The 9,828-nt window shown below is 18.9% G+C and overlaps 5 protein-coding genes across 5 annotated transcripts; 3 read left to right on the top strand and 2 right to left on the bottom strand.

Annotated features, from left to right (window-relative positions):
* Positions 1–419: 419 nt before the first annotated feature.
* On the top strand, positions 420–1,958 carry AHA1 (activator of Hsp90 ATPase, putative; the record flags this gene model as incomplete). Its single annotated transcript, XM_028676375.1, has 5 exons — positions 420–457; positions 613–730; positions 832–975; positions 1,057–1,207; positions 1,369–1,958. The coding sequence occupies 5 exons, from the start codon at positions 420–422 to the stop codon at positions 1,956–1,958; spliced, it is 1,041 nt and encodes a 346-aa protein (XP_028532870.1).
* An 862-nt stretch (positions 1,959–2,820) lies between these two features.
* Positions 2,821–3,560, bottom strand: GRX1 (glutaredoxin 1, putative; the record flags this gene model as incomplete). Its single annotated transcript, XM_028676374.1, has 5 exons — positions 2,821–2,880; positions 2,961–3,022; positions 3,092–3,158; positions 3,284–3,344; positions 3,481–3,560. 5 exons carry the CDS (start codon positions 3,558–3,560, stop codon positions 2,821–2,823), a joined length of 330 nt encoding a protein of 109 aa, XP_028532869.1.
* A 1,297-nt stretch (positions 3,561–4,857) lies between these two features.
* On the top strand, positions 4,858–6,717 carry PRELSG_0829300 (FAD-dependent glycerol-3-phosphate dehydrogenase, putative; the record flags this gene model as incomplete). Its single annotated transcript, XM_028676373.1, has 1 exon — positions 4,858–6,717. One exon carries the CDS (start codon positions 4,858–4,860, stop codon positions 6,715–6,717), a length of 1,860 nt encoding a protein of 619 aa, XP_028532868.1.
* A 942-nt stretch (positions 6,718–7,659) lies between these two features.
* PRELSG_0829200 (conserved Plasmodium protein, unknown function) lies at positions 7,660–8,508 on the bottom strand (the record flags this gene model as incomplete). Its single annotated transcript, XM_028676372.1, has 1 exon — positions 7,660–8,508. One exon carries the CDS (start codon positions 8,506–8,508, stop codon positions 7,660–7,662), a length of 849 nt encoding a protein of 282 aa, XP_028532867.1.
* A 693-nt stretch (positions 8,509–9,201) lies between these two features.
* Positions 9,202–9,456, top strand: PRELSG_0829100 (conserved Plasmodium protein, unknown function; the record flags this gene model as incomplete). The annotated part of the gene is made up of 1 exon (XM_028676371.1): positions 9,202–9,456. One exon carries the CDS (start codon positions 9,202–9,204, stop codon positions 9,454–9,456), a length of 255 nt encoding a protein of 84 aa, XP_028532866.1.
* Positions 9,457–9,828: the final 372 nt, after the last annotated feature.

Raw genomic sequence — 9,828 nt, 5'->3', positions numbered from 1 at the left:
TTTTATTTTATTTTATTTTTTTTTTATCATTAAAAATCATATTAAACACATTGTACTAACATTTTTTTCTAACTTTATTTTATTTATTTTTAAAAACTAGAATAATTTAAAAAAAAAAAAGACCAATTATAATAATGAAATAATTTATAGTCTAGAACTTTTTTTTTTTAAATTATATGGATTTTGGTAAAAATTTAATAAAGCCATAGATTAATAAAATTGAATTTTTAAATTATACTAAACATTTTTTTATTTAAAAATAAAAAAAAAAATTATATATATATATATATATATATAACTTTTTTTAATAAAAAAATTTCGACATCTTTATTAAGAATTATAAAATACGAACTCTTAACTATTAATAAGGAATAATTAATAAAAAAAAAAAATTAAATATACAAAATAACGAATACAATATGGCTGGATCTGTTTGGAATAGAAATAGTTGGCATTGGTAATATAAAAAAGGATATTAAAAAAACTAAAGAAAAATAATAAGACTAATAATATTAATAAAAATGTGAATAAAAATACAAGAAATAAAGAGAAAAATATTTATATTAATAAAAAACAGAAGCTATTTTTTTTTTTTTCAATGATATACCTTAGGGAAGAAAAAAATTATAATAAATGGGGAGAATCTTATATAAAATCTAAATTAATTAATTTAAAAATAGAAGAGGATGATTTAATTATATATTTCGACAACATAAAAGTTACAGGAAGTGTAATTAATAAGAAAAAAAAAAAAAAAGGCAGTAAATAATAAAAAAAAGTAAAAATTATATTTTTAATCATATTAAAAGAAATTCTTTTTTTTTTTCTCAGGCATGTGTTTCTATTAGAAAAGGAAAACAGATTAATTCTTTTGAATATATTATTAAATTTCAATGGTTATCATCAAATAAAACAGACAATATTGAGCATAGAGGGGATATAGAAATACTTGATTTTTCCAATTGTTCAGTGGAGGTATATATATATATATATAATAAAAAATATAAGAAAATTTAATTTTGTAATAATTTTTCTGCATTTATATTTTTTTTAAAGGATAATGATTATGAAATAAATATAGAAAAAGAGTCTGATAATGATGAATCAAGAAGAATATATGATATATTAAAAAAAGAAGGAAAAGAAAAAATTAAAGATTCTCTGAAAAATTTCCCTGAAGATCTTTTAAAACATGATGCAAGTGAATGTAATTGATATAAATATATAAATATATTTATATTTATGCATAACATTATTTTTATAAATTAAAAAAAGTTTTAAAATACATTCCTCATGCATATATAAATATTCAGAAAAAGATGTATATATGTCTTTCTTATTTTTTTTTTTTTTTTTTGCAATTTTAAGCAAGCAAAGAGCTGAAAATTAAGGAAAATGAGGAAGAAAAATTAAAAAATATAAAAGTAGTAAATAGTAATGAAACAAAAAAAGAAAACTTATTAGAAAGTATGAATAAAGGAATAAATGATGAAAAAAAAGAGGGATCTGTTTGGAATATTAATAATTATCACTGGGAAGAAAGATGTTTAACAAAATGGGCAAAAGAAGAATTAAAAAATATTTTAGATAACTGTACTGTTGAATTAAGTAATAATATTTTTTTACAATTTTTTTATTCAGAAGTGGAAGGTGAGGCATCTTCTAGTATAAGAAAAAAAAAAAAAATTTTAATTTATGATTTAAAAGTAAATAGTGAATGGAAAGCATATAAAAGAAAGAAAAATAATGAAATTGAAATTGAGACAAAAGGACATGTAAGTATCGGTGAGATAATTTCCGATTTTTCTTGTGATGATGAAACGAAATACAAATATAATTTTATTTTTGACAATAATACAATTGAATATAAAGATATGAATGATATTATAAAATCTGAAGCTTCAAATCAAATAAATAAAATAATTGATTCATTTATTTCAAAAATGAAGGAAAAATAATTATATACTTGTATTACATATAAAAATATTAAAAAAAAAAAAATAGTAGTAGATCATTTTTTTAATAAGGAAAAAATTTAATCTAAAACAATATTATATGTATATTTTAATAGAAATTTTTAATAATATAGATAATAGTATATAATAAAAACAATAGTAGTTTAAGTAATATTTTAACAAAATTTTTGGTGGATAATAATAATAATTTTAACATTTACCTAAATAAAAAATTATTCTTACAATTATTTTAATGATTTATGTCAATGATGTTATTAGTCCATTATAAAAATGTAATCTTTTCTTTTTGTTATAATAAAAAAAAACAACAAAATTTTAAATTCTTAAAAAAAAAAAACATATTTAACCCTTTTTAATTAAGTTTAAGGAACCTCATTTATTTTCATTTTCCTTTTTTTTCATTTAAAAGGAAAGTTAAAAAATATATTAATAATAATATCATACAATCTTCTTGTATACAATTTTTTATCTACAAAAAAATATTTTTATTATCGTTATTAATATAGAAAATCATAAAAATTATATATATGTTTAAACATTGATGTTTATCTTTTAAAAATATATTATTATAAATTTAAATGTATAAATTTTAAGGGTTCTAATTTTTTTTTTTTTTTTGTATTGCTATTTTTAATTTATCCTATTAATTAAAATTATCTAAATTTAATACTAAAATTAGTTTATGGTTATATGGTGCATTATTGGTTTGTTACACACAACGTGTATGGTGAAAAATATTATATATTTTCTAATAATTAAAGAAGAAATATATAAAAAATAAGTTAAACAAATAAAAATTGAAATATTTATTTTTCTTGAAGGCTACTACTTTTGTTTTAATTTATTAAAGTACTCCAGCCTTTTTTAATCTCTCTTGAAGTTTTCCTTCTTCATTTTCTTTTACCTAAGAAAAAATTTTATTATAATTTCATTGATTCTATTTATCGTTTTATTTTATTAGTTTTTAATATTAATATTTATTACTAAATCATCACATCCACCAACAACCTCTTTATTTATAAATATTCTTGGTACACTACTTTTTCCTAAAAAAAAAAATATATGTATGTTTTAATTGATAAAATATTTTTATAAATATATTTTTATTATTTTACCAGTTAATTCCTTTAAATATGCTTGTATTTCTACTAGTTTGGGTTCTTTTTCAATTTGTGCTACATACTATAAGAAAAAAATGATAATTCTATTTAATATTTTTCTTCTCTTTTTTTTTTTTTTCTTTTCATAATGAGAGTACCCATTACATATTATATGCATATAAGAGTATTAGGTATATTTTCACTTACCATATTCTTTATATTGAATCCTTTCAAGATTGATATAGCTTTAATACAATATGGGCATTCACTATGAAAAATAAAAAAAAGTTTATATATAGATCCAATGTATATTTATTTTCATTTCTTTTTTTTTTCCTTAAAATGCAAAATTTTAATTTAAAATTATTATTAAATAATTTTAAAAAAAATATAATTTTATTTACGTTTTTGAGAAAACTGCAACAATATTTTGGTCTATTATTTGGTTTACCCATTTCTTAACTGCCTCACTGTTACATGCCATTTTTAAATAATATATTATTATTTGTTTTAAAAATAAAATGATATATAAATTTATTTAAAAACAATTTTTAAGATATAATTAATATAATTTTATAAAATCTTAATGCTTTTAAAATATGTAAAAAAGGAAATTAATGAATTAAATTTTAATTATTCTATAGTTTTTACTAAAAAATAAAATTATTTGCTATATGAATAGAAAAATAAAAAAAAAAATTTTTTATTATATAACACAATTTTTTAATACAATTAAATTTAAGCACAATATACTTAGAAAAAAAAATAAATTTTTACTAAGAAAATATATATTTTAGAAATTTATAAATATTAAAATTACATAAATTTATTATAAAAATTGTATCTATAGAGCATTTTGTTATTTATTTTATTATTTTAATAATAAAAATAATTTAAATGACATTATTCCATTTACTTATTTTATTTTAATTTTTTTTTTTAAATAATTTAGTAAAATAAATTTTTAATATAATATATATATATATATATATGTATACGCTTTTCTAACCCTTTCTATATTATTTTAATTTTGCTTGTTTTTTTTTTTTTTTTTTATTAATTTGTTTTATTTCTCTTTAAATTAATTGTTTTGTTTTATTTAATTTTTATATTTTGTTCTATTTTTTCTTTGCATTATAAGTTATAGTTTGTTTTGCTTTATTTTGTTAAACCTTACATTTCTTCACTTTATTTTTCTTTACCTTATCTTTTTTTTTATTTTTTTTTTTATTTTATATTATTTTTTATTATGTTATTTCTTTTTTTCTTAAATAATATATTTTGTACTTTCAATAGCAGAGAAATATAGAAAAAAAAATTTATGAAGAATAATAGAAGGTATATTAGAAGTTAACTATTTCTAAATATGTGCAATCCTTTTCATATATGTAGTCGTTGATATATATTTTTTTTTATTCTTCATAGAAAAATAATGAAATGAAACTTTCATGCATTAATAATAATGTAAATTTTTGAATATTCTCTAAATGTATATATAAATATATGCATTTATATTTTTTTAATGGTTTCTTTTTTTTTTTTGATTTATATTTAAATCATTTCTCCACTTTTTTTTTCTTTTTCAGTGTATATGTTTTCAAATTATATATGTATATACATATATATTTAACATAGAATATATATTTGTACAAATTTAAATATATTTAAATGAGGAAGAAAGTTTTTATAGATTTTTATTAAGCAAATTATATTTTCACCATCTCAATTTTTTATAACGTATATATATATATTTATTTATTTTTATTGTATATTTGGATAAAATGATAAAGAAGATTTTATATGGTTCTGGTAGTTTGGGTATTTTATCTGTTGGAGGATTTTATTTTTTAAAAATAAATTTTATGAAGAATATGATTGATAAAGATGTAGTTTATAAATATAATTCAATTAATAATAGGAATGAAATGATAAAAAAGTTAAAAAGTAATCACTATGATATACTAATAATTGGTGGTGGTGCCACTGGTGGAGGAATAGCTTTAGATTGTGCAACAAGAGGGATCAAATGTGCACTAATTGATAAGAATGATTTTTCTAGTGGAACATCATCAAAATCAACAAAATTATTACATGGGGGTATAAGATATTTAGAAAATGCAGTTAAAAATCTAGATTTTTCAGAATTATATTTTGTATGGGAAGCATTAGCTGAAAGAGCACATGCAATGAAAATTGCTCCTTATATGTCTAAGCCTGTTTCTATTTTAATGCCTATATATAAATTTTGGCAAGTTCCCTATTTTGCTTATAATATAAAAATTTATGATTTCTTAGCTGATTTAGTATGTTGTTTTGATAAAGGAGTTCCCAATTCTCTATATATTAGAAAATCTAATACTCTTGACAACTTTCCATTGTTAAGAAAAGAAAAGTTAAAAGGATCACTTATATATTATGATGGTCAACATAATGATAGTAGAATGAATTTAAATTTAGTCTTAACAAGTGCAATTGACAATTATATACCAGGACAAGTTGGAGCTACTATATGCAACCATATGGAAGTAATTGGTTTTATTAAAGATGAAAATCATAAAATTATAGGTGTAAAAGCTTTGGATAAAATTAATAATAAAGAAATAGAAATATATGCAAAAATTATTATCAATGCAACAGGACCACATGGTGATATTCTTCGCAAATTGGCTGATGAAAACAGAAAACCAATGATACAGTTATCAGCTGGTTGTCACTTTGTTTTACCTAAATGGTACTCATCAAAAAATAACGGTATAATAATTCCTAAAACAAGTGATGAAAGAGTTCTTTTTCTCTTACCTTGGGAAAACAGTACTTTAGTAGGAACTACTGATGAACAAAGGAGTATGGAAGATAATCCCAAAATTCAAAAAAAAGACATAGATTTTTTAACTAACGAATTATCTAAATATATTAATGTAAGTGCAAATGAAATTAGAAATGATATTAAAGCTGCATGGTGTGGATTTAGGCCATTAGTGAGAGAAGCTAAAAGTAAAAATAAAAAAGATGAAGATATTACTACTCATGAAATATCAAGAAGTCATGAAATCATAGAAGATGAAAATGGATTAATAAGCATTTTAGGAGGAAAATGGACTATCTATAGAAAGATGGCTCAAGATACTATTGATTATATACTTTCTAATCATAAAGATAAAATAAAGAGCAAATATAATTGTAGAACCAAATTTTTAATGCTAATAGGTAGTCATGATGAAAATGGAATTTCTAAGCAGGATGATTTAACTTTTGGTTGTAGTAAATTAAGTAAACAACTTATTCAAAAATATCCTGAATTGGATTATGATACAGCAAATCATCTAGTAGCAAACTATGGTTATTTATCAAAAAAAGTATGTGAATTAGCGAAAGAATTAAATTTGTTTAATAAAATAGATTCATCAAAGCCATATATTGAAGCAGAAATTATTTATGCAACTAGATACGAATTCGCTACAAAAATTTCTGATATTATTGGTAGAAGATTTAGGTTGGGTTTCATAGATTCCGAAATATCAAGCAAAATTATTGGAAGGACAGCAGATTTATTAAAAGATGAACTTCATTGGAATACTGATCAAATGAATTCACATATTAATGAAGCCAAGGAATATATTAATTCATTATCTCTTGAATAATCAAAAAAAAAGAAATTCGTAGTTAAACTTTCTAAATTCTAAAAAAAACAATATTTTACAACATATATGTATCTATATAAAAAAATAAATGGCCTCTTTATTTTTTTGTTTAATTATAGGAAATCAATATGAATAAAACAAAGAAATTTTCTCACTTTTTGGTATAAATCTTCAATTAATTCAAAAGCAATTTATATATAATTAATTTAATATTTACTTTTTTTTTAAATTGTGAATATTTTAAGAAAAATTACGCATATTTAAGTAACTTTTTTTGGGGATACTTCTTAAAATTACATTAAATATAAGCATGAATAAAAATATATATATATATACTGAAATTATTAAAAATATGAAATTTTATTGATTCTTAAATTCATTACTTATTTATTAATTTTCTTTATTTTTATATTTTCATTTTTATTTAATTTTTTAAAAAAAATTTTCATTTATAATAATAAAAATTTGCAGGCAATTTTCTTTTTTTGTTTTTGATCTAAGTATTTAACGCAATTTTTTATCAAATAAAAAAAGAAATAAATAAAATAAATATTTAAAAAATATATTATAAAAAAGGATTAATGATTAAAAGAATTAAAAAATAAAAATGGTTTAAAAAAAAATAATACATATAATTAACAAAAAAAATTTTAAATATATGTTATATGTAAAAAATGTATGGCTTGAAAAATAACAAAAAGAAAAGGAGAAAAAAGAAAAGAATTTTATTTATAGAAATAATTCATGATTTTCATTTATAAATTTACTATAAAAATCTCAAAATATAATAAATAACTTTATATTATTAGTATGACAAGAAAGAAATATTTCTGAGACTAGTATGTTTTTTCTTTTTCTGCTTTTTCTTCATATTTTTTTTCTACTTCTATTTCCATTTCTATATCTTTTTCTTTTTCTTTTTTTTCTTTTTTTGTTGTTTTATTATACTAAATCTCCTCTTGGCTTCACCCAATTAATCTTATGCTCTGGTGCTTCTAAGTAAAAAAGTTTCATATCAAGACGATATTGCCTTAATGCATCTAACCATAAATAAGCAAAATATAACCCAAAAGCCATATACATAATAAATTCTCTTAAGCACATTGTTACATTATATTCTGCTAAAACTTTTTGTCTATAAGTATACCAAGCAGATTGCCATTTCATTTCTTCTTCTCTTGCCATTTCTTCAGCTGTCCTATAAGGGACTGGAATTTTTTTTCTATAAATTTTTAAGGGTTTTGCAAATTTATAAAACATTTCTTGGTAATCATCATATGTAAATTCTCCTTTGATTAATTTTGTCATATATGGTTTTAATTCTTCTGTATCATCTCCTAGTTTTTTTAAAAATGTATAAAATTGAGGCGGGACGTAATAGGTATGTTTAATTTTTGTTGATACTTCTGGTGGTAAACTAGCAGGTACTCCAAACTCATCTCTCGGTATAACTTCACAATCATTTTCCCAAAAAGGTTGCCAACTTGGCTTGTCATATGTAACAATAAACATCATTGGATAGCCATATCCACCTAATTTTCTATTTAAATGTTCTCCTTCAAAAAAATCATTATTTTTATTTAAGCAAATTCTGCTACTACTAACATTTCTATTATTCATAAAAAATGAACTTTTTTCTTTTTCTACACATAAATTAACTCTTTGAATTGTACTATATTTTCTTCTTGCAATATATTTTAAGTCACTATTTGGTATATTTTTATTTTTTAATGCATTAATTTGACTTTTAAATGCGTTCCTAGTAATTTTATTTAAATTTATTAACGTCATTTTTAAACTAAAATAAAGAAATTACATATATATATATATAGTTCTTTTTTTTTCTATTTTAATATTTTAAATTTAAATTTTTCATATGTTTATCTATTTCATTAAAAAAAATATTACCATGCAAAAACGCCAAAATACTAAAAAAAACTTGAAAAAAAAAAAAATGAAATATAAAAAAATAAATATATATAAAGAATGCTATATTTGTTTTATTAATATTTATTTTGACTCATTAAAAATTAACTAAATTTATAGGCAAATACTTGTACCAACCTATAATTTTTTTTTTTTTTTTCACATGTACACGAAACTAAATAAATCAAAAACATATATAAATTTTCAATGAGAAAAAAAAAATACATAAACACGTAACTGCATATATATATATATATGTTTTATAAAATAAAAGAAATAGAAAAATTATTAATATTTTATTTAAATAAGTTCTTATATATTTATATATAAAAGAAAAAAAAAATATTGATATTTTTTAAAAATATAATTTTTTTTTATAAATAAAAATAAACTTTATTTGTAAAAATATAATTTATTATGTTATTACTAAATTTGCAATAGAAATGCATGATAATATAAAATTATAAAGTATTAAATATTTTTTTATTTATTAAAATAGTTTAATAATTTATGTTATAATATTTATTTTTTTTTTTTTTTTCATAATAAAAATAAAAAATGTCTGCTCCAGGTTTAGCTTTCGCCAATATAACTATATTGCTTGATGTGCCTCAACTTCCAGCAATTTTTTTTGTAAATATAAGAAATAACTTTAAAGTTTTTATAAATGAAATTAAGCAGAAAGTTGTAGAGAATGAAGAAATTTATTATCCACATAATAGAATTAATTTACAAAATAATCGAATAAATAAAATGGGAAGGACTAGAAAATATAGTAATAACAATAATTGGTTATTTGGAAATCCATTTTAAGAAAATAAAAGATTCAATTAATTTCTATATTGAGCATTATACACAATTTATAGTTAATTTATTTTGTTTTTAAATTTTTATTTGCTATTGCAATGAAATAAGAGTATATTAAAGATATTTATACATTACATTTTTAAATATTATAGAAAATTTTCTTTTTTAACATATTTTTAATACATTTTTTATACTTTTTCAAATATTTTTATTAATTTAAAAGTTTTTTCTCTTTTTTCTAACATTTTTCTCTATTTCACTTTTCCTTTTTTCGTACAATTCTTTTTAAAAATTAACAAAAACAATTAGAAAATAAGAAAATTTTCTTTAATTATTTAATATTATAAATAATGTAATTGCTTTTAATATTATAAAAAT

This window comes from Plasmodium relictum (assembly GCF_900005765.1).
Source record: "Plasmodium relictum strain SGS1 genome assembly, chromosome: 8".
Classification (NCBI taxonomy): domain Eukaryota; phylum Apicomplexa; class Aconoidasida; order Haemosporida; family Plasmodiidae; genus Plasmodium; species Plasmodium relictum.
The sequence above is the reverse complement of the archived record's forward strand: the minus strand, read 5'-3'. Positions and strand labels throughout refer to the sequence as shown.